Source organism: Vipera berus (assembly GCF_964194415.1).
Source record: "Vipera berus genome assembly, chromosome: 1".
Lineage (NCBI taxonomy): Eukaryota > Metazoa > Chordata > Lepidosauria > Squamata > Viperidae > Vipera > Vipera berus.
The window spans coordinates 254,527,893-254,554,117 of NC_138202.1; the positions used below are offsets into that span (position 1 = coordinate 254,527,893).

The 26,225-nt window shown below is 38.1% G+C and overlaps 1 protein-coding gene across 1 annotated transcript in view; it reads left to right on the forward strand.

Annotated features, from left to right (window-relative positions):
• FIG4 (FIG4 phosphoinositide 5-phosphatase) overlaps window positions 1–26,225 on the forward strand; it is a 104,794-nt gene that overhangs the window by 27,530 nt on the left and 51,039 nt on the right. Inside the window, exons 4-10 of the mRNA XM_081343590.1 lie at window positions 817–973; window positions 3,547–3,597; window positions 5,005–5,153; window positions 10,794–10,922; window positions 15,619–15,719; window positions 16,977–17,139; window positions 19,832–19,929. Of these exons, the coding sequence (XP_081199716.1) occupies window positions 817–973; window positions 3,547–3,597; window positions 5,005–5,153; window positions 10,794–10,922; window positions 15,619–15,719; window positions 16,977–17,139; window positions 19,832–19,929 (848 nt within the window). The remainder of the gene's footprint in view (window positions 1–816; window positions 974–3,546; window positions 3,598–5,004; window positions 5,154–10,793; window positions 10,923–15,618; window positions 15,720–16,976; window positions 17,140–19,831; window positions 19,930–26,225) is intronic.

A 26,225-nucleotide genomic window follows, 5' to 3' on the forward strand; every position in this document is an offset into this window, starting at 1 on the left:
TAGTTTAATTATGTTTTCTCATTTACTTAGCTGGACAATTAAAAATGTATTTAATACATTATATGTATTATACATATAATATTACACACACATGTATGTAACATAGGTTTAAAGAAGTAGAGCACTGTGCTTATTTCCAGAATGATACTTTGCCACAGAGATCAGTGTCTCTCCTTTTGTATATGCAATTTTTTTCCTTTCCTTTCCTTTCCTTTCCTTTCCTTTCCTTTCCTTTCCTTTCCTTTCCTTTCCTTTCCTTTCCTTTCCTTTCCTTTCCTTTCCTTTCCTTTCCTTTCCTTTCCTTCCCTTCCCTTCCCTTCCCTTCCCTTCCCTTCCCTTTCCTTTCCTTTCTGTTGTTTCCAGCTCTTTTATCCTTCTCCCCTGTGTTCTTTATACAGAAATGCTCAGTTAACTGTTTACTTAGATTTTATCTCAGTGGGATATTTCATTTTCCTCAGTTTACCCCTGCATTGATTTGATGAAATATGCTTTGAGAATGCAGTACATAATTTTTCAAGAGATGAAGTGAACAGTGTTGAAAAATACTTTTCAGTTTATATTCATTACTTATTTCATGTATAATTTAATAGAAAAAGGAGGTTAATTTAGCAAAAATTCTGTAGATTAAATATTTATTCAGGAATGACAGGTTTCCCCCCCCCCCCACACACACCAATCTCTAGTGTTATAAGTTGCCAGAAATACAAATAATTATTGCAACCTTGACAGAATTTGTGCTTGTTTTTTAGCCTTCTGGTAGTGTAGTGAATCAAGTGACAGATACAAATGATACGTAATTTATTCTGTTTCTTGCAGGTTTTGTCAGATTCTTAGAAGGTTATTACATTGTGCTAATTACAAAGAGGAGAAAGATGGCAGATATTGGAGGACATGCAGTATATAAAATAGAAGATACAAATATGATCTACATTCCAAATGACTCTGTGCGAGTGAGTCATCCTGATGAAGCAAGGTAATTTTTAGTCTCCATTTAGCTTTTATGATAACAGGGACCAAGATGCGATAACCATATACTGTTTACCTTAGCTGATCTTAAAAAGCCATTGGCTAAACTAGAAAAAGAAAGTAATGTAAACCACTTCCATATTATTGCCAAGAAAACAACTTAAATAAGGCTTGGATCAAGAGAGTCTTTATACCTGTAGGATTAGAAACTTGGGCACCATATTATGATAGCTCATTAAAAAAATAGATGAAGAGCATAGCACTTAATTTTCATACTGAGTTGATCAGGCTGAGATAATAGCATGTGGTAGGCACTTAATGTCAGTAGTTAATGACAGCAAAAAACCAGCAAACCTGAGCAAGAGCTTTGGGGGAAAAGAGAGGGGAAAACCTTTTGAAAAAACTGTGCCCAGCAAGTAGCTTTGGTGTAGGTTGTATGATTTATTGCTTCTCTTCCTTACCAGTGACACACTTAGTATTAGAAATAAATGTTTCTGCAATATGATTTTCAGAGGATGTACATAACCAATACAGCCATTAGAAACTCTAGATTTTCTCCCTTTAGCTTGAATTAATGAGCAAAATTAAAACTTTAGACTTGCTTCTAGATTCTTGCTGCTGGACCATGCTGGCATGTTTAATTTTGAAAAGAGAGGTGAGATATGATAGCATTCTTCAAATACTTGAAACAATGTCACTTGGAAGATATAACCTGTTAGAAGGCTGCCCTTCACTATGTGTACTTAAATGGAAGGATACAGAAATCTGTTTGGGAGACTTTAATTTGGATTTCTGCACTGGGCAGAAGTTTGACTTCAGGGACCTATATGGCCCCATCCAAGTCCATAACTTTGGGTAATTCATTGGTATTTGGTGTGCATTAATATGACAGGAAGGACAGGAAGGCCTGGAGGAACGTTGTCCATAGGGTCGCGATGGGTCGGACACGACTTCGCAACTAACAACAACAACAACAACAATATGAGACTCTTATGTTAATTACTAGCAGTTCTGTTATGGAAGTATCTATGGATTAAGAACTTGGTTCTTGTAACAAAAGGTATTTGTTTTATGGATACTGGAGTGACCCTCTCATCTTATATAATCACATTTTATATAATCTCCAAATTATATAAAAGAAACAGGTTAGGATTTAGCAACAGAACTATAGTAGAATGTCTACTTGGCAAGGTGTAATGCTAAATATAGGTTTTGTGAAAGATCATATACTTTATAAGAGATAAAGATCTATTTTAATTCAACTGCTATTCTTAGATAATATTTTTTGCTAAAGAAAGTTATTATTATGGCATCTTCATTTTTATAGAAGAGGAAACACTTTGAATTCAGAAAGCAGAAATGTAAATTAAGTCAATGACAAGTTAATGAATAAAAACTAAAGTTTTAGTTAATACATGCCAACAACCCTATATCCCAGTGTACATGCCCTTACATTGCCAGGGAGATTGAAACAATCCAATATGTCCTTGTTTACTGTAACTTCTGTATAATTATATCTCCCATTTTACTATGAGTGCTGAGGGGAATGGACAAGTTCTATATCCATTACCTCTTTCAGTCTCAAATCATGATATCACATAGTTGCTGAATTTATATCTGCAACAGTTGAAACTAGGCAAAAATTACCTTCAGACTTAACCTGATAACTTTGTGTCCTTGGACTGCTGTATTTTTCTTTTTTTTCTCTTTCAATTTCTTTTCATCCTATATAACCCAAAATTGTGATAATGATAAACAATTAAGTAGCTATTAAGTAAAAATCATCAATTATGCTTAATGTATTCCAGATAGAATTTTATTATTTTAGTGTATGCTTCTACATTTTGTCACCACATTTTGTTTATCTAAATTTTAATATATTACTATTTAATACCCTATAGACCATCATATAGGGACGCGGTGGCTCAGTGGGTTAGGACGCTGAGCTTGTCGATCAGAAGGTCGGCAGTTTGGCGAGTTGAATCCCGAGTACAGAGTGAGTGCCTGTTACTCGTCCCAGCTTCTGCCAACCTAGCAGTTCGAAAGCACGTAAAAATGCAAGTAGAAAAATAGGGACCACTACGGTGGGAAGGTAACAGTGTTCTGTGCGCCTTTGGCGTCTAGTCATGCCGGCCACATGACCACGGAGACGTCCTCGGACAAGCGCTGGCTCTTCGGCTTTGAAACGGAGATGAGCACCGGCCCCTAGAGTCAGAAACGACTAGCACGCATGTGCGGGGGAACCTTTACCTTTTTTTTTTAGACCATCATATACAAATATAGCTTGTACTTAATAGTGAAGTATTATTTTTGCTGCCTTACATTAAGTATAGTCTGCTACTCTTGTTCCTATATTTTTACTTTTCCTCTCCTTTTTTTGTGTGTAATTTACTTACCTATATCTCATTCCCTGTGCCCTCTGTAATATTGTTACTGAACTGTATTTACATCTCATCATTGACCATAATAAAGGATGTTATTTGATATAGTAGTACAAAAGGTTTTGATTGAGAGTGCCAAAAACAGCATATTATTTCTGCATAAAATATCTTTTATTATCTTTTGGATTTTTTTCTATAGATACCTCCGAATTTTTCAGAATGTGGACCTCTCCAGTAATTTTTATTTCAGGTATATTTCTAATTTGAAATATTCATTGGAATTATTAACAATAACACTAGCAATAGCACTTAGACACACACACACACACACACACACACACTCACACACGAGCAGTTTATAATGTCAGCATATTGCCCCCAACAATCTGGATCCTCATTTACTGATTTCAGAAAGATGAAAGGCTGAGTCATCCTTGAGTTGATCAGGATCGAACTCCAGACTGGGCAGAGTTAGCCTGCAATACTGCATTCTAACCACTGCCCAACCAGGGCTCCTTGATTTATTATTAATTGATGTTGACCTAGATTTTTCATATTTCCTTCTCTTATTGTCTTAGAATAGAATACTTAAAATATTCATAAATTGTGCCAAGGGCTGAAATACAACATCCCCATGAGCAAGTTACACAGCTCTCTCTCTCTCTCTCTTGCTTACCTTTTCCCCAATATATATATAAGTAAAGTCTATGGGAAAGCCAGCAGGATGTTGAAAATCGCAGTCACGTGAGGCTCTTGCTTAACAACCTGTACAGTCATCACTTAACTATGGCAACTGGGACTGCCAGAGGTGCCATTGCTAAGCAACGTGATCACATAACATCACACTTTATAATCTATCACTTAACAATGGTAGTTCCAGTCCCAATTGCTATTGTAACTCAAGAACTATTTTTAAGTTGGAATACAGTGAGATTGGAGATACTTAGTAAGTGTGCAATTAGAATTAGGTTAGGAATGAAGAAGTCCTAAATGAACGTGAATTGAATACAATGAACAATCATTTGGATGGAATTAATAAAATCCTCCAAAATGGAGAGATGAGAAGTTTAAAGAGCAAAGGATGATGTATGAATTAGTATATGGTAGAAAACAATTATGTTTTGTAAGTAGAGAAAGGTATGTAAAGAAATTAGTGTAAACTATATTCAGCTACTGCATATTCTTTTTCTTTTTTTCATTTTCAATATCTTACATTTAATATCTTTGGTTTACTTTCTGTCCTTTTGTTCAGTTGCTTACCCCCAAAAAGAATAATGTGATGGATTGGAATGCATGTATGGATGGATTCAATCTTGTCCTTATAATAAAAAAAACTCCCTTTTTATAACCTTGTAATATACTATAAGATTATATTTTGTGAATAGATATCATTTTGATTTCTTGGACTGGACAATCTAGAATTGTGACTCATAATTCACTTAATTTGTTATACATTTGCACACATTTGAAATTCAGTCCATAAAGCATACTGATGGGTCATTATCATTGGATGAATTGGGATTTTATTACTATGGAACTGTACAATTAGATGATACAGAACTGTAAATTAGAGCATCTTGTTTTGGATAACTGAAAACTTTACAGAATGATGGCCAGTAATATTTTCAGATTTTTTTTATTTTTCTCCAAACTTTAGTTATAGCTACGATCTGTCCCACTCCCTTCAATATAACCTTACTGTTTTGAGAATGCCTCTAGATGTACTTAAAACAGAAACTACACGAACTCGTCAAGAGTGTTTTGATATTTTTGAAGATGAGGGACTTGCTACTCAAGATGGAAATTGTAAGTATCCCTTGCATACAAATAAGTCCAATTTTGTAATGCTTTTAATTGCAGAGACCTCTTTTAAGTTAATTAGTATCACACAAAGTGTTCAGAGTTAATAAAGGATTACATAAAATATTGATTACACCTAGTTTGATTTTTAAAGTAAAACAATTTCTATAAATTATTGATCCCTTATTTTGGTTAAGTTAGCATATAAGTTAAGATAATCATTTAGACAAGTGACTGTTGCTACCGTATTTTCCGGCGTATAAGATGACTTTTTAACCCATGAAAATCATCTCAAAAGTTGGGGGGTCGTCTTATACGCCCAGTCGTCTTATACGCCGGAAAATAGTACATAAATCAATCAAGCACCCCCGTTCTTGCAAAGCAACTTCAAGCCTCCTTAGTCCAGTCCCCCCTCCAACGTGACTCTCCCTTCCCACCCCCAAGAGCCTCTCAGCCCCTTCCCCTCCCCCTTGCAAACGCCAGACCCTGGGAGCTCTTGCATCTATTCCAAAGGGTGGGTGGAAGGAAAAGCCCCTTTCGGCTCTGGCTTGGCTGCAAGTCAGCGAGCCCGGGAAGGCACACCCTCCCCTCTCACTATGGAGGAAGCAGGGCAGGCTGGCGTCTGGCGGGAGCCGGCAGGGCAGTCCTGCGCACGCGCACGCTCCCCGGCTCCTAAGGAGTCCTCGGGGAGCCATGGCAGGCGCCTCACACTCTTCCCTCTTGAAGCAGCATCGGCAGAGCCGTCCGGCGTCGGGCGGGAGCCGGCAGGGCAGTCCTGCGCACACAGCCGGGGAGTGCGCGCGTGTGGAGGACTGCCCTGCCAGCTCCCGCCCGACGCCGGACGGCTCCGCTGATGCTGCTTCAAGAGGGAAGAGTGTAAGGCGCCTGCCATGGCTCCCCGAACACTCCTTAGGAGCCGGGGAGCGCGCGCGTGCGCAGGACTGCCCTGCCGGCTCCCGCCAGACGCCAGCCTGCCCTGCTTCCTCCACAGTGAGAGGGGAGAGCGTGCCTTCCCGGGCTCGCTGATTTTCCGGCGTATAAGACGAAAAATCTTGAAAATCATCTCAAAAGTTGGGGGGGTCGTCTTATACACCCAGTCGTCTTATACGCAGGAAAATACGGTATTTTACAAAAATTCATTTATATAAAAATATCAGTGGTTATGGATTTATTTATAAGAAATTTATAAACTAATTTATAATCTATTAGTGATATATAACTACTACCAATAGATACTATGTCCATATTAAATGGGAAAAATATTGTGGTTCTCTGATACCTTTGGGTTATAAACAATGATAATTGATTAAAAGCCTTCAGTTTTTAGTTCACTGGTGTGAAGTAATTAAAATTAAATCATGCTTAATTATTTATACTGGTTATTTCTTCCCACAAGTTACGACTGTAAATGTGTGAAAAATTCTCCTCAACCTTAGAATTTTCTGTTGTTGTTAGTTGCAAAGTCGTGTCCGACCCATCGCGACCCTATGGACAATGTTCCTCCAGGCCTTCCTGTCCTCTACCATCTTCTGGAGTCCATTTAAGCTCACACCTACTGCTTCAGTGACTCCATCCAGCCACCTCATTCTCTGTCGTCCCTTTCTTCTATTGCCCTCAATCTTTACCAGCATTAGGCTCTTCTCCAGTGAATCCTTCCTTCTCATTAGGTGGCCAAAGTATTTGAGTTTTAGCTTCAGGATCTGGCCTTCTAAAGAGCAGTCAGGGTTGATCTCCTCTAGGACTGACCGGTTTGATCGCCTTGCAGTCCAAGGGACTCGCAGGAGTCTTCTCCAGCACCATAGTTCAAAGGCTTCAATTCTTTGGCGCTCAGCCTTTCTTATGGTCCAGCTTTCACTGCCATACATTGCAACTGGGAAGACCATAGCCTTGACTATACGCACTTTTGTTGACAGGGTGATATCTCTGCTTTTTAGTGTGCTGTCTAGATTTGCCATGGCTTTCCTCCCAAGGAGCAAGCGTCTTTTAATTTCTTGGCTACAGTCCCCATCTGCAGTGATCTTGGAGCCCAGGAAAATAAAATCTGTCACTACCTCCATTTCTTCCCCATCTATTTGCCAGGAATTGAGAAGGCCGGATGCCATGATCTTGGTTTTCTTAATGTTTAGTTTCAACCCAAGTTTTGCACTCTCCTTCTTCACTCGCAACAAGAGGCTCTTTAGTTCCTCTTCACTTTCTGCCATTAGAGTGGTATCATCTGCATATCTTAGGCTGTTGATGTTTCTTCTGGCAATCTTAATTCCAACTTTTGATTCATCTAGCCCTGCCTTTCTCATGATGTGCTCTGCATATAAGTTAAATAGGCAAGGCGACAGTATACAGCCTTGCCGGACTCCTTTCCCAATTTTGAACCAATCAGTGGTTCCGTGTCCAGTTCTCACTGTTGCTTCTTGGCCCGCATATAGGTTTCTCAAGAGACAAATAAGATGGTCTGGTATGCCCATCTCTTTAAGGACTTGCCACAGTTTGTTATGATCCACACAATCAAAGGCTTTAGCATAGTCAATGAAGCAGAAGTAGATGTTTTTCTGGAACTCTCTAGCTTTCTCCATGATCCAGCGTATGTTAGCAATTTGATCTCTTGTTCCTCTGCCTCTTTGAAATCCTGCCTGTACTTCTGGTAGTTCTCGATCCACATACTGCTGGAGTCTAGCTTGTAGAATTTTAAGCATAACTTTACTAGCATGAGAAATGAGTGCAATGGTGCGATAGTTTGAACATTCTTTGGCACTGCCTTTCTTTGGAATTGGAATGTAAACTGATCTTTTCCAGTCCTGTGGCCACTGTTGAGTTTTCCAAATTTGCTGGCGAATTGAGTGTAGCACTTTTACTGCATCGTCTTTTAAGATTTTGAATAGCTCAGCTGGAATACTGTCACCTCCACTAGCTTTGTTGTTGCTCAGCTTTTCTAAGGCCCACTTCACTTCACATTCTAGGATGTCTGGCTCGAGGTCAGTGACCACCTCATTGTGATTATCAGGGACGTTAAGCTCATTCTTGTATAGTTCTTCTGTGTAATTTTGCCACCTCTTCTTAATCTCTTCTGCCTCTGTTAGGTCCCTGCCATTTTGGTCCTTTATCATGCCCATTTTTGCATGAAACGTTCCTTTCATCTCTCCAATTTTCTTGAAAAGATCTCTGGTCCACCCTATTCTATTGTTTTCTTCTATTTCTTTGCATTGTTCATTTAAGAAGACATTCTTGTCTCTTCTAGCTATTCTTTGCAATTCTGCATTTAATTGGGCGTATCTTTCTTTTTCTCCCTTGCCTTTCGCTTCCCTCCTTTCCTCAGCTATTTGCAAAGCTTCCTCAGACAGCCATTTTGCTTTCTTGCATTTCTTTTTCTTTGGGATGGTTTTGGTTGCTACCTGTTGTACAATGTTGCGAACCTCTGTCCATAGTTCTTCAGGCACTCTGTCTATCAGATCTAATTCCTTAAATCTATTTGTCACCTCTACTGTATATTCAACAGGGATATGATTTAATTCATACCTGACTGGCCTAGCGCTTTTCCCTACTTTCTTTAATTTAAGCCTAAACTTTGCAACAAGAAGCTCATGGTCTGAGCCACAGTCAGCTCCTGGTCTTGTTTTTACTGACTGTATAGAGCTTCTCCATCTTTGGCTGCAGAGCATATAGTCAATCTGATTTCTGTGTTGACTGTCTGGTGATGTCCATGTGTAAAGCCGTCTCTTGGGTTGTTGGAAAAGAGTGTTTGCTATGACCATCGTATTCTCTTGACAAAATTCTATCAGCCTGTGCCCTGCTTCATTTTGTACTCCAAGGCCAAACTTGCCTGTTATTCCAGTTATCTTTTGGCTTCCTACTTTAGCATTCCAATCCCCCATGATGATAAGGACATCATTTTTGGGTGTTAGTTCTATAAGGTGCTGTAGAGCTTCATAGAACCGGTCAATTTCATCCTCTTCAGCACCGGTGGTTGGGGCATAGACTTGGACTACTGTGATATTGAATGGTTTGCCTTGGATTCGAACTGAGATCATTCTGTCATTTTGAGGATTGTATCCTAGTATTGCTTTTCCTACTTTTTTATTGAGTATGAAGGCTACTCCATTTCTTCTAAGGGATTCTTGCCCGCAGTAGTATACCTGATGGTCATCTGAATTAAATTCACCCATTCCTGTCCATTTTAGTTCGCTGATTCCTAAGATGTCGATGTTTAGTCTTGTCATCTCTTGTTTGACCACGTCCAGCTTTCCTTGATTCAGGGATCTTACATTCCAGGTTCCTATGGAGAAAAAATCTTTACAGCATCGGACTTTCCTTTCACCACCAGACATATCCACAGCTGAGCGTCCTTTCGGCTTTGGCCCAGTCGCTTCATTCTTTCTGGCGCTACTAGTACTAGCCCTCTGCTCTTCCCCAGTAGCATATTGGACGCCTTCCGACCTGAGGGGCTCATCTTCCAGCATCATATCGTTTTGCCTTTTGGTACTGTCCATAGGGTTTTCATGGCAAAGATACTGGAGTGGTTTGCCATTTCCTTCTCCAGTGGATCATGTTTTGTCAGAACTCTCTGCTATGACCTTTCCGTCTTGGGTGGCCCTGCACGGCATAGCTCATAGCTTCATTGAATTACGCAAGCCCCTTCGCCACGACAAGGCAGTAATCCATGAAGGGGTCAGAATTTTCTACCAAGTTACAATTCTTTATATCTGGAGGTCATAAGCCTGGAAACATTATATAGGTCTATAGTCTCATCCAGGCAGTATGTAAATACTACATAATTGTGAGGAAGATTGCATATGGATTTCATTCTATAAAGAAAGCAAATGGAAGCAAAGTAGTGCCCTTTTACTAGTGATAGCTTCCCTAAATGTAGTAAAAAGGGGCGCATTTAGTGTCTTCCAATTCTGTCAAATGGTAGATTGTAAGATCTCATAAAGCAGGGGTGTCAAACTGGCGGCCCATGGGCCGGATGCATCACACACAGGCCACATCCACCCCAGCTCCACAAAGACAAAAAAAGAAAAGAAAGACATTGCAGTACGTAATGATACATCACATGATGCGATCAAGTTTGACACCCATGTCATAAAGCAGTTGGATTGGTATATAGAATTAGGAACAGTAGTCACTTTTCCTATGCTGTTGCTGAAAGCCTTCTGTCAATAGAGCAACAGACTTTTGAATTCTACCAGTTTCTTAAAGAAGTGGAGAAGAGTGGGAACTTTACTGCGTGTCTTTTTGTGTCAAGGAATATGCTCTTGAACAGTGGCTTATATACTTTCTCCCCTTTTTTCCCTTTAAAAACATACAGGCCTTGCTTGCTGTTGTAGTGTAAAGGGAAGAACTCTACCATATCAGATCAAAAAGTAATATAGATAAATATTTTGTTTCCAGTAGCAGTGAACGAAATGTTTCTGGTATTCTGATCTGTCTAATCTTACGCAATGATTCAGATATTATATGGCTCTTTTTGTTTGTGTTCCATAACATCCTTAGCATGGCCAGAATCTCTGGCCTTTGTTTATTCACCAGTTATATTGCAAGTTAATAAACAAAGATACTTATCGAAATAGCTACTGCATGTGTGTGGTATAAACTGACAATGATCAATCTAACTTAAGGTTCAAAATAATGTTCTGTTTTTCCATAATTTTTCAGGTGTATTTGGAATTTGCAGTGAACCTTACAGAAAATATGTATGGAATGGGAAATTGCTTGATGTTGTCAAAACTGCAGTTCATCGAGACTGGCTTTTGTATGTTATTCATGGATTTTGTGGGCAGTCGAGTATCCTTCTTCTGTTAGTTATTAATGTTTGTTTCAGTAACAGCAAATTGCTATTCTAGAAAGAAAACTGAATCATGGTAACATACAATAAAGTCCTTCCTTAGGTTCTTTGTATGTAGCTATTAAACTCACCCACCAATTAATTATCTGTTTTAAAAAGAACCTCTTAGATCTTAAGAGCTGGAAAACAAATTTTCAGTGTTCATCTACATGCAGATAATGAAGCACAATGAAGGAAAATTCTTATTCTAAGCATGCCTATTACGAGAAATCATGAATGGGGTTAGTGTTGCCAGTGAAGAAATAAAGACCAAATAAAGACTTCATTTCCTACCACAATGACTGTGTCGGACTTCACTGTGAAATTAGCTTGCAGTGGAATAATTGAGCCTACTCCTTTTGGAGCAGATAGTAGAATAGCTAACAAAACTTAATTACTATTAAATGCATTTTTAATATAATAGAAAAATAGACACGGATATACCAAAGTAAATGAGACCTTATTTATTATTTTAGAGTACATACATAACTGTTCTAGGTTACATTCAACATTTGATTTAAGGTTACATTCAACATTTGATTTAAGATCAGTTTTAGATCAGTTGAAGGAGCAATGTGATTTTTGTGCATTTCCTTTTCTTTTTTTGAAATAGTTTTTATTAAAAGATTTTATATAGGTAATAAGTATATTCAAAGAAAAACATAAATGTGAAAGAGAGAAAAAAGAAAGAAAATAAAAAAGACAAAAGAGGTAGAAAAAAAGAACAGAACAGCAGACATGAACAGAAATATAAGAAATGGCTTCTGATCTTCTTGGCATTTATACATACAATTCAGCCTTCCATCCTTCCGAGGTAGGTAAAATGAGGACCCAGATTGTTGGGGGCAATAAGCTGACTTTGTAATAATGCCGCTTGGGGTGTGTGTGAAAACCCTAATAAGCAGGCATATACATAGAATGAAGGCTACTGCTAAGCTTGTAAGCCGCCCTGAGTCTTCGGAGAAGGGCGGGATATAAATGGAATTAAAATAAAAAAATAAAAATAAAAAAATCCCTCTCTCTAGGATTACATCATATTTCTCTTCTTTCTATAGACTATTTTTTCTAATCAACAAAACCCAAAGTCAGAAAATCATTTTTATATAAAAGTCCATAAAGAGTTTGCAGTCATTAATGACCTTTCTCTAATCAAAGAATTCAGTTTAGTTATCTCAGTCCATTTTACCAATTATTCATGGTTGGTAGTGCCGAATGTTTCCATCTTTGTGCATATAATAGTTTTTGCCCAGTGATCATAAATTGAAACAGTCTTCTAAGACTCTTTTCTAATTGTGTATCCATCAATTCTAAGGGGAAAAGGTCTAGCTTTAATTGAATATTACTCTTTACAATCCTTCGTTTGAATGTGTTTATTTGAATCCATTTTTTTTTTAAAAAAAATTTACATGTCTACCAAGCATGATACAATGTCCCTTCATGTTGCTCGTATTTAAAACAGACATTTAGAATACCTGGATATATTCTAGATCAGGGGTGTCAAACTTAATTTCATTGAGGGCCGTATCAGCATTGCGGTTGCCCTCAGGGTAGGCATGGCCTACTGGGTGGGCGTGGCCAGCTCTACATCGTTCGCATCAAGGGTGCCTATGGGGGCCTGGGCAGGAGTGGGACAGATCTGAGGTTCTCTGGCAGAAGGAGGGTCTCTGGGCCAGGGCCAAGGCAGTGGGGCCCATTCCCTCACTGTTTCCAGGATGGCCATGAAACCACTTCACGGGGCGGATCTGGCCCCCGGGCCTTGTGTTTGACATGTCTGTTCTAGATAATATCTCTGACATTACCTACCAATCATACATCAGTTTATACTTTTGTAGCCTTTCAATCGTGGCTTTTGGCATTTCCCCCACTCTTCCTTACAGAAATTGTCTAGCTCAAAAATATTCTTTAAGGAAAACTGGGAAAATGCCATCATGTTAATATTTAATTGAATCTGTTCTTTTTGTCTATGGAGATTCTCAGTCATCCAGGTCATGGTTGTCCCGAAGGTGCTTTTTCAGAAGGTAACTGGACTTTGTTTTTCCTTGAAGACATTTCGCTCCTCATCCAAGAAGGTTCTTCAGTTCTTTGTTTTTCTCCTTGAAACATCTTCAAGGAAAAACAAAGTCCAGTTGCCTTTTGAAAAAGCACCTTTGGGACAATCTGTTCTTTTTGGCCACATAATATTTACTGTATTAGTGGCTGTTGCACAATCTCAGAGAGTAATAAGGCCACTCCATGATTAATAATTGGCAAGATGATATTCTAGTAGAGATTGGTTTACTATCTTGTCCTGAATTCAACAGCTTAAAAATTTGGTCTTTTTAAGCAGTGTTTCTCATAGTTGAAATTGCCAACTGAAAGTAGTTAGAATTTTTTTTAATAAACCTTACCCTGATTTGTAAGAGTGAATTGCCTTCATTTTCAAATCCTTGGATAGTTGCTTAAAGGAACCCATGGTTATTAAAATAGAACAATGATCACAACCAGAGATTTACAATTGCAAGAAAAAGTATGTGAACCCTTTGGGTTTACGTGGAGTTTTGCATGAATTGGCCATAAAATGCTCTCTAAACGTCATGTAAGTCACAACAATAGAAAAAAACAGTCTGCTTAAAATAATACTACACAAACATTAGCTGTTGTCATGTTTTAATTGAACATAAGATGGAAACATTCAGTGCAGGGTGGAAAAAGTATGTGAACCTTTGGACTTAATAACTGGTTGACCCTCCTTTGGCAGCAATAACCTCAACCAAACGTTTCTTGTAGTTGCAGATCAGACCTGCACAACGATCTGGAGTAATTTTGGACCACTCCTCTTCACAAAACTCTTTCAGTGTAGCAATATTCTTGGGATGTCTGGTGTGAATCGCTCTCTTAAGGTCATGCCACAGCATTTCAATCGGGTTGAGGTCAGGACTCTGACTGGGCCACTCCAGAAGGCGTATTCTGTTCTGTTGAAGCCATTGTTTTGTTGAATTACTTGTATGCTTTGGGTCATTGTCCTGTTGCATCTCCCATCCTCTGCGGAGCTTCAGTTGGCAGACAGATGGTCATACGTTTTCCTGCAAAATGTCCTGATAAACTCTGGAATTCATTTTCCCATCACTGACAACAATCTGCCCAGGCCCTGAGGCAGCAAAGCAGCCCCAAACCATGATGCTCCCTCCGCCATGTTTTACAGTGGGGATGAGGTTTTGATGTTGGTGTGTTGTGCCTTTTTTTCTCCACACATAGTGTTGTGTGTTTTTCCCAAACAACTCAATTTTGGTTTCATCTCTCTACAGTATATTTTGCCAGTAGTGCTGTGGAACATCCAGGTGCTCTTTTGCAAACTTCAAACGTGCTGCAATATTTTTTTGGGACAGCAATGGCTTCCTCCGTGGTGTCCTCCCATGTACTCCATTCTTGTTTAATGTTTTCCTTATTGTAGATGTGTCAACAAAAATGTTAGCATGTGCCAGAGATTTCTGTAGGTCTTTAGCTGACACTCTAGGATTCTTCTTTACCTCACTAAGCATTATGCGCTGTGCTCTTACAGTCATTTGTACAGGACGACCACGCCTAGGGAGAGTAGCAACAGTGCTAAACTTTCTCCATTTGTAGACAATCTGTCTTACCATGGACACATGAACATCAAGGCTTTTGGAGATACTTTTGTAACCCTTTCCAGCTTCATGCAAGTCAACAATTCTTGATCGTAGATCTTCTGAGAGCTCTTTTCTGCGAGGCATGGTTCACATCAGACAGTGCTTCTTGAGACCAGTAAACCCAAAACAGGTGTGTGTTTTTAAAGGGCAGGATGGCTGTCAGCAACACATCCAATATCATCACACTGATTGGAGTCAAGGTTGGCTCACTCCTGGCTCCAATTAGCTCTTGGAGAAGTCATTAGGCTAGGGGTTCACATACTTTTTCCACCCTGCACTGTGAATGTTTACATGTTATGTTCAATTAAAACATGACAACAGCTAATGTTTGTGTAGTATTATTTTAAGCAGACTGTGTTTTTCTATTGTTGTGACTTACATGACGTTTAGAGCGCATTTTATGGCCAATTCATGCAAAACTCCACGTAATCCCAAAGGGTTCACATACTTTTTCTTGCAACTGTAGAAGAGTCAGAGTATTTATTTACCTCTGAAAGTCTGGCTAATTGTGCCATAAGCATAATGAGTAACAGATTTGGAGGCCTGATAGCTTTACTATATATAGTGTAGTTTGTTCGTTTTTCAAAAAGCAATACTGAATCAATTGGAATGGCATCCAAGCTTGTGCAACTGCAGTATTCACTGTTTTCTTATTTTGAATCTTTAAATGGTTGAATGTACTTCAGATTTCCCAAAAGATACAATGTTTAATTTTTTATCATGCAGCAGTTATGTTAACTTGTGTTCACCAAGGAATGCACAAAACACAGTTTGACCAGCAGGGCCTGATATTTTTGCATTCAGCTCTTAAATAGAATTTCTGCCTTTCTTGTTTTTTGTTAGGGTAGTTTGAAAGATTAAAATGTCATATTGCTAGACTTAAAAGAATATCCTTTTAAAAAAAAAGAACTGTACACCTGCTTTGTGTTTATATGCCAGGACTAAAAGGGAATTAAAAGAAGAATGTGGGGTAGTGAATATATTTATAAACCTTATCTTGGATTCCAAGAACTGCTTATTTATGGTCGTCCAGTGTATGTCACTTTGATAGCTAGAAGATCAAGTAAATTTGCTGGAACACGGTTTCTAAAGAGAGGAGCAAACTGTGAGGTAATACATATAATAGAGGTTTTTTCATTGTTGTATGAAAATGTTGCATGAGATGTACTCCCCCCTCCCCCCTTCCAGGCTTGTACTTGGTGGTAAGTGTTTTTTTGCTATTTAGGGAAATCTAAAATTCTAAATCATATTTTTTCTTGGTTTTGGAAAGTGTATATAATGAGGTCCAAGACAAGGTAGTTTATACTTCATTTGTTTTATTAATATGATCAATCATCTTAAATAAAATTACAAAACCTCTGCGTAATTTTGTGATTGCAGTGTATGTGTGCCCAGAGGAATGTTCATTTATGCATGTCAGATTTAAGATTTCTTTGGCAAAACATTGCAAGTTAGTAGAATTTAGATTTTTATCATAAATCCACAGGAGCTTCAAGGTCAAACTTTTTGATCGAGTTGCAAACTTAGGGACTTACTCAAAACTGCTTGATCTTCTTTTTCTTAATGTCTGGGAAAATATTGATACTCATTTACGCAAGCAAATTTCTTAAATATGCATTAAGGTGGAAGGGCTTTTTCCGCCTGAGTTTTGGAGATCAGTTATTGTGGTATGATATTTTTTAACCCCTGTGGGCTTTCTCTGTTCTGCTGTTGGTATCCTCCTTCACTCTTTTCCTCTCTCTTCTAATTGCCCCATGGACACTTCAGATAACCAAGCTCCAAGCAAATATGAATAATATCTAAGAATTGTAGATATTAAGAATGTATGTTATTTAGTGGTAGTGTATCCATCAATACAGTGCCACTTCTGAATCAATCATATTAATACAGAATTTAAATAGAGATATGTTTAATGTCATGATCATCTGGCTCCATCAATATCAGTCTACTGTATATCAAAGTGACTTTCTGTTTCTAGTTGCACAGCAGAATTCTTTTCAGGGGACCACATACCATGATGGAGGATGCATAGTTAGATACTTCCATAGCACAGCGTTCTCCTGTTGTCACGATATCTGGTTTGGAGTAACGGTAGATTTAGGAACAGAAGGAAAAACCACAATTTCAGTGTAGATGAGACCAAAATGAAATTAGTGAGACATTTTTCCAAATAAACTTAATTAGATCTAGAGTTACAGAAATTATTGTTGAATGAGTAAGACAACGCCATGAATCATAATCAATCCCGTGAATCAATCAATTTTTCCTGTGCTAAAATGAAAACTCGGGTGACAATTGAGTGATGATACTTTTGAAGAGGATGTTGATAATTTGAAGTATCATAAAGTTCCTGCTTTTTTCATGCAGGGAGATGTAGCAAATGAAGTGGAAACTGAGCAAATACTTTATGATGCTTCAGTAATGTCATTTTCTGCTGGAAGCTATTCATCTTACGTCCAAGTGCGAGGTTCAGTCCCTCTGTATTGGTCTCAGGACATATCGACTATGATGCCTAAGCCACCAATTACGCGTACGTACAAAATATTGATTTGTCGCTTGTTTGCAGATTATGTGTTGGTAAATTACTGATTCTTGTGCTTCCAGCTGTAGTTTCAAGATGGAAAAAATAATATTTTGACCAGTCAGAGCTAATTGCAAATTGTACTGGTAAAAGTTTTCTAAGCATTAATATATACTCTGGTTATGCAATCTATACTATCATGGGAAAGTGGCCATGAATCCTTTTATTATTTTATAGACAAGCCATTTCAAGACATAGACAAATATATTTTCTTCCTCATACCCACACCTTAACACACCTCTTTTGTCTTTTCTAAGGGCAGCCAGCTAGTTTTGCAGATAACCTCCCAATTGAAATTTAAACAGAATCATGTTGTTACATTAGGAACAGAGCTTTTGTAGGTAGGTAGTGAGGGAAAGGCTATTCTTTCAAAATAAATATGTTAATTAGACACAATGCGAGGTTCAGTTTTCTTAAAGAGGCTGCTGGCCTCATAGCATCCTTGTGCTATTCTCCTAGCAAGTAGTATCTCTCGCAAGACTGTAGCGGGCTCTGATTTTTAAGGAAGTTCTGTTTGTTTGTGGAGTGTGTGGAGCCTCCTTAAAAATGCTGCCCACTACAGTCTTGTGAGAAGTACTACTTACGGTACTAGGAGAATAGCATGACGTTGCCCTGAGGCTGTAATCTACAAGAAAGTTGAGCATCACACTGCATTGCATCTCATGGGAGCAGGCCGAACCCTGGAGAGCCCCTAGGGACAAGAAGCAGGGCACCAGGTGCCTCATGTGCGGGAGGCCTCGGCAGGCAAACCTGGTCCTGTGCTAGGCTTCTAAAGGCCTCTCCCACCAGATGCTCCATTTAAAAACCCACATGCTCATTTAACAATTGAATTGGAGGGGTCATTAGATAAGATACTTCACTTAACTGTGACGACATAATGGGCTGACTCCATTACAGTCCTAAATTGAGGACTACCTGTAATAAGTATTATCCATGCAGGGATGGGTGTAGTGTTGGACCAACAGAGCTATGACAGTTTTTTAGAAATTCAATAATATATTAATCATTTAGTTAACTGGCTACCAAAAGCATTTACTTATCTTTATTACCTATCACGTACATAGAAAAAATAGTATTCCTTGCTTCTTCTGGTAGGCTGCTTAGGTTAACAGAACAGAACTTAAAAGACAGAGACTAAATCAGGCATAAAACCATTGCTGCTTTGTTGTCTTCTTTTGCTCTCAAATAGAAAATATGAAATATTGTGTTATTGAATTATGGATTTGTTTTATCTATCACAAGTAGTTATATAAGATGGCGCCAGGGGATTAAAAAAATATGTTGTACTGTGTGTTTTAAAACTCATCAAAAAGGAAAGTAAAAAGGCAATTGTATCACTTCACTGATCCAGTAAAACTTCAGATACTGAAATTAAGAAAGATTTCCCTCTTTTCCCTTTATCCCATCTATGCTTCCCAGTTGGTTAAGCTTTTTGAACAACATCATTAGTGGGATAGGAAGCTGCAGAAAGAAGTAAAAATCATTGGAAATTGTATCTTTGCTGGTTGCACTTTGATAAGATAGTGGATCAAACCATTCTATCATCCAAGTGATAATAACTGACTGCAATCCATTATTTGTTCAGTTTTTTTCTTGATGAGATCATTAAGTTAGTAGGTAAAATTGAAAGGGTCAGTACCTCATACTTACCATTCTGAACTCCAGGAGAAACAGTGGAATTTAAATGCAACAGATAAAACCATAGTGAAGTGGGAACTGTGACAAGGTCATGCTCATTCATCTAATTACAGCTAATTCCGAACCTATGTCTTATTCATACTTCTGTGTGGCCAAAGTAGATCTGAAACCAGAGTCCCCTTCTGCATTGAATTCTTTCAAATATTGTATTCCAACACTGTCAGCCAAGTGAGTTGTTGGGAAATATTTGCTTAGCATGCATCTCAATACTTTTTTCTGGTACAGGTTTGTTAAAAACAGATCATGCAAAAGCAATCTTATTTCATTCTTTGACAAAGTGACTAAATTAGTAGACTACTGAAATGCTGTGGACATAGTACAGTATACTTAGACTTCAGCAAGGCATTTGACAAAGTAGACCATAACCTATTTCTTGGTAAGCTAGAAGAATGTGGGATCACCACCAGATGGATTTGTAACTGGCTAACAATCTATACTCAACAAGTAGCCTTTAATACGACATCTACATGGAGGGAACTAACTAGTGGGATACCACAAGGTTCCATCTTAAGCCCAGTACTCTTCAATATTTTCATAAATGACTTAGATGAGGGAATGGAAGATGAGATAAGATAAGATAACCTTTATTGTTATTTTTTTTTACTGTGGGCACAACGGTACACATGAAAAATGAAATTTAGCTGCCCGCTCTCAAAGTGGAACACATACATGACACACACGTAACCATACTATATACACATATGTACAGACCCACAAATAAATATTAAATAGTGTGTGTGTAGGGAAATCACTTTTCAGATTTAGAAAAAAATATTAAAAAATAGTCGAGAGGAAAAGAGTATTATCTGTCCTGAAAATAAGCTCAATTGGTTTCCATCTACTTTGTAGTTTCCATGAAGATTGCTAATGAAATGTGTAGCATATGAAGACCTAATAAGATCCTAGGACTCTGTTCATGTAATATGAATTACTCTTTTTCTAGTGGATCAGGCAGATCCATTTGCTCATGTAGCTGCTCTTCACTTTGATCAAATGCTCCAGAGATTTGGCTCTCCGATCATCATTTTGAATCTTGTGAAGGTAAACATTTTTGCTTGTGTTAATTCCTAAATGTTGTCAGCTCTTGGAGATAGAGAGAGAGAGAGAGACCATAAAGAGCAAGATCTTGGCATTCAGAAAAATCAAGATAAATTATATATCTTATTAAACCATTCAAAAATATTACAAAAAAGTGTTAATGTACATGGGATCATTTTCCTGATTTATTTTCAGGTAAGTCTTTATGATTTTGTGAAATATTTTTGCTTTAATATTTTCAGTACATTCTAATTATTTATTTTATTAATTTTTAACATTGACTATAAGCTGCATTTATGGAAGGTATTATTGCTACTACCTTGTGTAGGGAGGCTTGTATTTACTTCTATTTTCCAATCCATGTAGCATTCCCATGGAAAGCTGCTACAAAAATTCTTTGACCTTTCAGAGACAAGTTCTCGGACCTATGCTTCCCTTTTGCAGTTTTTTAATTGTAACTTGTCAGTGAGTAAAATAAATTATTGCTTTTGGTAAAGAGTTTTAAATAAATATGGCTAGTGACTTAATGCAGTGTTTTGTTCGATCAAGAATTTCTGTCGTCTTAAGGATTTCAGCTATGTCTTTGCATATATGGAAACTGAGCACATTAGTACATTCTGAAATATAATTCCTAAATGTTCCTAAATGTGCCAAACAGAGGATAAAAGTCAGTTCTTATAATAAACTTTCTGCTTCTTCTAAATATTTTGCAAAAAATTCATTTCTTAAGAATCCACAGTTAGCTTGTGTATACAGTATATCCTACATACCAGTTTCAGATCTCAAGATTTTAGCAAATGATGCATGGATGTACAGTATATTCAGAAAGTATTCAGATTCCCTTTACTTTTGTCAATGTAGAATCAGGCTGCAGCATAAAAAAACTGGCAAAAGTGAAGGGGGTCTGAATACTTTCTGAACACACTGAATATCTTTCTAGGCACGGCTGTAAGGAAAGGAGTGTCTCTGAAGAAGCATGCAGTTTGACTGAAACAACCAATGCCAACATCAGTTTGGAGATTACCATTATTAGCCCACTCTTTGGAGGTACAGATTAAGGGAAAGACATTTTTAGTTCTTCAGTATGAATTAGATGGAGGAAAAAGATGTTTATACGAAGCAAAGTTTTTAAAAGTTGCCATGAACTTGCCAAAATTGAATTTGATAATAAGCAATCATATAGAGGTTCTCTATACAATTCTATTAGAGGTTCTCAAGTTGGAATGCTTCTTTTATTCCTTCTGTGTTAGAAGAGAAAATTGAAAGTTTTCAGCAGCGATCAAAAGAAGATAATTGCATTATAAAATCATAGTCTTCATAGTTGATTTACTTGCTCAATTCCAAATCTTAGTTTGTAAAGCCTGATCTTAGTTTATGATTTTAACATGAGGTTAAATTGCTCTTCTATACTGAGGAATGGGGGAAGATTAATAGTGTTCAGGTACATTGTGGCATCTGAATTCTGATATCAATGAATAATCAATCAAGTTCAACATTTTCTATGCTGATTGGCTACATTTCAGCTAGCAGTTTTTCTGAGCCCTACCAGGAGATGCTAGGGTTTGAAGGTGAAATTCTACTACAAAGGGTTTGCTCTAGTCCAAACCTATAGTCCCTCCGTCTTTAGAGAGATCTTTTGTAGGTTTCCATTATAAGAATGTTGCATCATTTCTGGTAGCCAACTGGCAAGCCTTAAGCTTGCATTCTAATAGAATTAGCCTACATTATTAATGTAACTTGTTTATTTTAAACCACTGTTTAAAATACTGTATGGCAGTATTTTACATTTGTGATATTGTAAACTTGTACTAGAATTAAATTCACATAATTTTAATATCAAAAATAATGTTAAAGAGCAAGAATTCCAGTCTTTATAATTGTGTCAACACTTGAAGCAAAACTGTACCTAAAATTGTTTCATTAGTAAGTAATTCTCCTAACTGTTCTTTTTGTCAGCAGCCACTGAAGAGAAAACTTAGACACACAATATTTTTTAAATTTTCTTTTTCAGCCACATTAATTAACAGGCTGGCCCTTTGATCACTTTAGAACAAATTGCAGGCCCGTGGGCTGGATGCATCACGCCAAAACCGCACCCACCCCATTGCCGGCAATGAGGAAAAAGTCATGATACGTCACGACAAGTCACATGATGTTTGAAACCCCTGCTTTAGAACATAAATTACTCACTGAGAATGACACAGTGGGGAAAAAATGAAGCAAATAATTTATTTTCACTTGCTTTGTTGTAAGTTTCTTACAGAACAGCTGCTCAAGATCCAATCTGACATTCCAAAAAGCCATTTATCTGACAGAATATACTGATCCCTAGGAGTATTTGAATGCTATTCTTGCTTACACCCTCTCAGCTTTATTAGTGGCTGAGCCAAGGAGAAAGATTAGTGTTGTTATGTTAAAAACACTATATAACCAAGTTATACAGGTACATATACAGAGCCAAAATGCTTATAATCTGAATGGGGGAAGTATTTTTAGCTGCCATTGTTCATAGAGTTTAAAAGTTCAAACCCAGTGATAGAAAAAGAATGATACAGAAAAGAGGCTAACTTAGTAAAAATATGACCCTAGTAACAAATCATGATGTTAAATAACCTGCATTTTTTGATTATCCCCGATTTTCCAAATGATTATTCCTTTGTACATTTGCGGGATTGGGGGAGAGAGAGAAGAAAATGTAGAAGAAAATATCTTAAGAGTGAAGAGTTCTGATGCATTTCAAGAAAGTCTGAAAAACCTCAAACAGATATGCAAGCTTCCTATAGAAGCTTGGGATGTTGAAGGTAGTGTGTCAGTTATTTGTTATGAAGGCTCAAGGTTGACTCAGCCTTCCATCCTTCCGAGGTAGGTAAAATGAGGACCCAGATTGTTGGGGGCAATTAAGCTGACTTTGTAATAATGCCGCTTGGGGTGTGTGTGAAAGCCCTAATAAGCAGGCATATACATAGAATGAAGGCTATTGCTAAGCTTGTAAGCCGCCCTGAGTCTTCGGAGAAGGGCGGGATATAAATGTAATAAAAATAAATAAAATAAAAAAATAAATAAAAGTTCCTCCTCTGAGAGGACAGAAGTGGAAAAGATGTGAAGTGATTTTATGATCTCTGTCAATTGTTGCTTCCTTGGTACCCTAGAATCCCTCATGGGATTGTTGATATTACAGATAAAATTACTGAGTGCATAGCATATGTGCAGCATTACTCAGTATATCATTATTTATATTAATAGCTAACTGGATAAACATGTTTTCTAGGTGATATAGTCATGGGTAGGGAAAGCATGCTTAAAACGAAAAATGAAGGTAAGATATGTTAGCTGTCTGTGAGGGTTCTTTGCTCTCCAAGGATTGAGCACAACACAGCATATCAAATACTTGATTGCAGCACACAGCTTCCCTAATAATAGGCCATTGCTCTGAATCTACTCCATCCTTCTCAGACTTTGCAAAGTGAGGCTGCCACGTAACTATCTCTTCAATACGCAGGTTCTTTGTATTTGGCCTGTGAATACTCAGTGCAAAGAACAGTCCCAGAGTCTTTAAAGTAACATCAACCTTTGCCATATTCCAGAAGTTCTTATATTACATAAAATGGGGTGCTGTTTCAGTGTGCTTGCGCCTTTTCTAGTGGCTGCCAAGCTCCAGACAAAGCTCCAAGCAGGACTCCCACCAGGATATCCAGCTCACCCGTAGTTTGTGATCCTGGCAGTGGACTGGTAGTCTTCTTGCCTGCTTATAACAGCTGCCAATCTTCAGGTGTTTCCTCCGCTTCCCTGTCTCTACATTGGCTTATCACCTTTTTTCCCCTACACTCCTCCTCACTTTGTATTAGTGTGTGCTTTTCTTAGCTAAGAACCTGGGTGAGGAGAAGTTGCCTCTGGACATCAGTAGTTCCTTTCAAAAAAGCAGATGGCATCCCAACGTCACTCCCCCTCACAATATCTGAGTAGTAATTCACATATGACTTCAAATGTCTCTATTATTGGTAGAGGAAAGCTTGGATTTAGCCCAAAGTGCTTTGTGTTGTAGCTTTTTAGAAACTGGAAAAGAAAGGAAGGAAGTGTCAAATTAAGAGTAAAAGACTACTTAAAATAATCAAAACTCCTTCTGAAGTTGCTGGAAAATCAAAAAGTAGCAAATGAAACAAGATTTCCGGCTACCATAAAAATGTTAGTTAAGAGTCTGCTGCCTGTGGTAAAAAAAAAAAAAAAGCTAGTGATGATCGTCTCTGTAAATCTCAGCATACGGTAACAACATGGCTAGTTTTGTTCACAGAGGCTAAGCAGAAAGAGGTCTGCTTAAATCTGGCTTCCCCGTTGACTTTGTTTGTTGGTAGTTTGGAAACGGTGATCACGTGACCCCAGGACACTGCAAAATGTCATTAATAGGAGTCAGTTGCCAAGCGTCTGAATTTTGATCACGTGACCATGAGGAGGATTGTACAATGGTTGTCAATGTGAAAAACAGTCTTTAAGTCATTTTTTCCAGTGCTGTTGTAACTCTTCACGGTCACTAAATGAACTGTTGTAAGTTTATTTATTTTATTTATTTATTTTAATCCCATTTATATCCCGCCCTTCTCCGAAGACTCAGGGCGGCTTACAATTTAAGCACAAACCAATGTGCTTAGCAATAGCCTTCATTCTATGTATATGCCTGCTTATTAGGGCTTTCACACACACCCCAAGCGGCATTATTACAAAGTCAGCTTAATTGCCCCCAACAATCTGGGTCCTCATTTTACCTACCTCGGAAGGATGGAAGGCTGAGTCAACCTTGAGCCTGGTGGGACTCGAACCTGCACCAATTGCAGGTTGAGGACTATCTGTAAGATACCATCCTGCATACACATGTGAGCTGCATTCAGTACCAAATCCATGAGCTCCCTTCTCCCTAATTCATGTGAACTGCTTCTCCCTAATTCATGTGAACTGCTTCAAGTGCTCTTGGAAGGAAACATTCACAGCAAGCCAAATTGACCCCGAGCTAGGCAACAGAGGGAGGAATCAGTGAGGAACAAGTGGTTCAATAAACCAGATGGTTGATATTCACTGACCACATCTCAAAAGGTAGTATAGCTAGTATGCTAACCCAGAGAGGGATAAATAGTGACACTCAGGTGGGTTTGTTAAAACCATTCCACTGTCATGCAGTATAATTTGCACAGTATCTGCCTTTTTAAAAAAAATCTTGTGTTTGAAATGTAGTGGGTCAAAGGTGTGTAAGCCATGTTTCTGCTTTCGCTCAGGTCTGCTCAGCAAGCTGCCAGGGTTTTGCTGGGAGCCTGGTGTACATTGCAGTTGTTTGCAAACCTAATAGATTTACATTGTATCTTTAAGGTGATATGGTTATTTTAAGTGAACCGCTATTGTGGAGACTATTTCTAACACAGTCAGAAAAAAACAACCCCAGCCTGAAACTGAAAGAGTCTCTTACTGAATCAAGAGGCAGGTGGAAAAACTATCTCTTATCTAAGAAAGAAAAACTTTAAGCTCATTGAACCACATTCTGCCCCAAATCTATGTAAATTATCAGCAAGATGATTGGCCTGACATATTGCATATTTTTAAAGTTCACAAATGACAACATGCTGACGTGTAGCCATTCAGACCTTGTTTAGTTACCAACCATACATATTGCCATCTTGTGCCTTATCCTGCTTTGTATCTGACGCCTTACATTTTCTATGGGAATTTCAGGCAACCAGATGGATTTTTCTTTTCAAAACTTCAAAGAAATGTACCGCTGACCACCACAATCTAGAACAGTTCTCATTGCTATTAGGTCTTTCTACTTAATTCTTACCTTACAGACGCTTTCCCCAAAAGCTCAATTCCAAATTTATTGGCCTGTTCGCTTTATTAGCACAAATCAACCCAGTTGTTGTTCACCCTTTCGTTGCTTCCTGATCTCTGAATATATTGCTGTCTAACCTTCCCAGTCTCAGTTATAGGAAGGATGAATTTGTGGTGAAAACTCTTGGATCCTTGAGATTGGAAGGCCAGACTGGAATATCTGGTTCATTGGAAGATATAAACAGAGGCACAGACTCTGGGAAGTAGCAAAGGTTATCCAGGCATGGCACCTTCTTCAGCAGTTCCATTTGCTATATCCACAGAAATTAAAATCTAACTGAGCTTGCAATGTTGCTTAATCACTTACTTAGTCTTGTTCTGTCAATGGACGTAACTACGGTCATTCAGGGATACAAGAGCTACTTTACTGTAGAAAAATTAATAAAAGTCACTACAAAAGAATCCAAACTACTGCAACTGTATCTCAGATA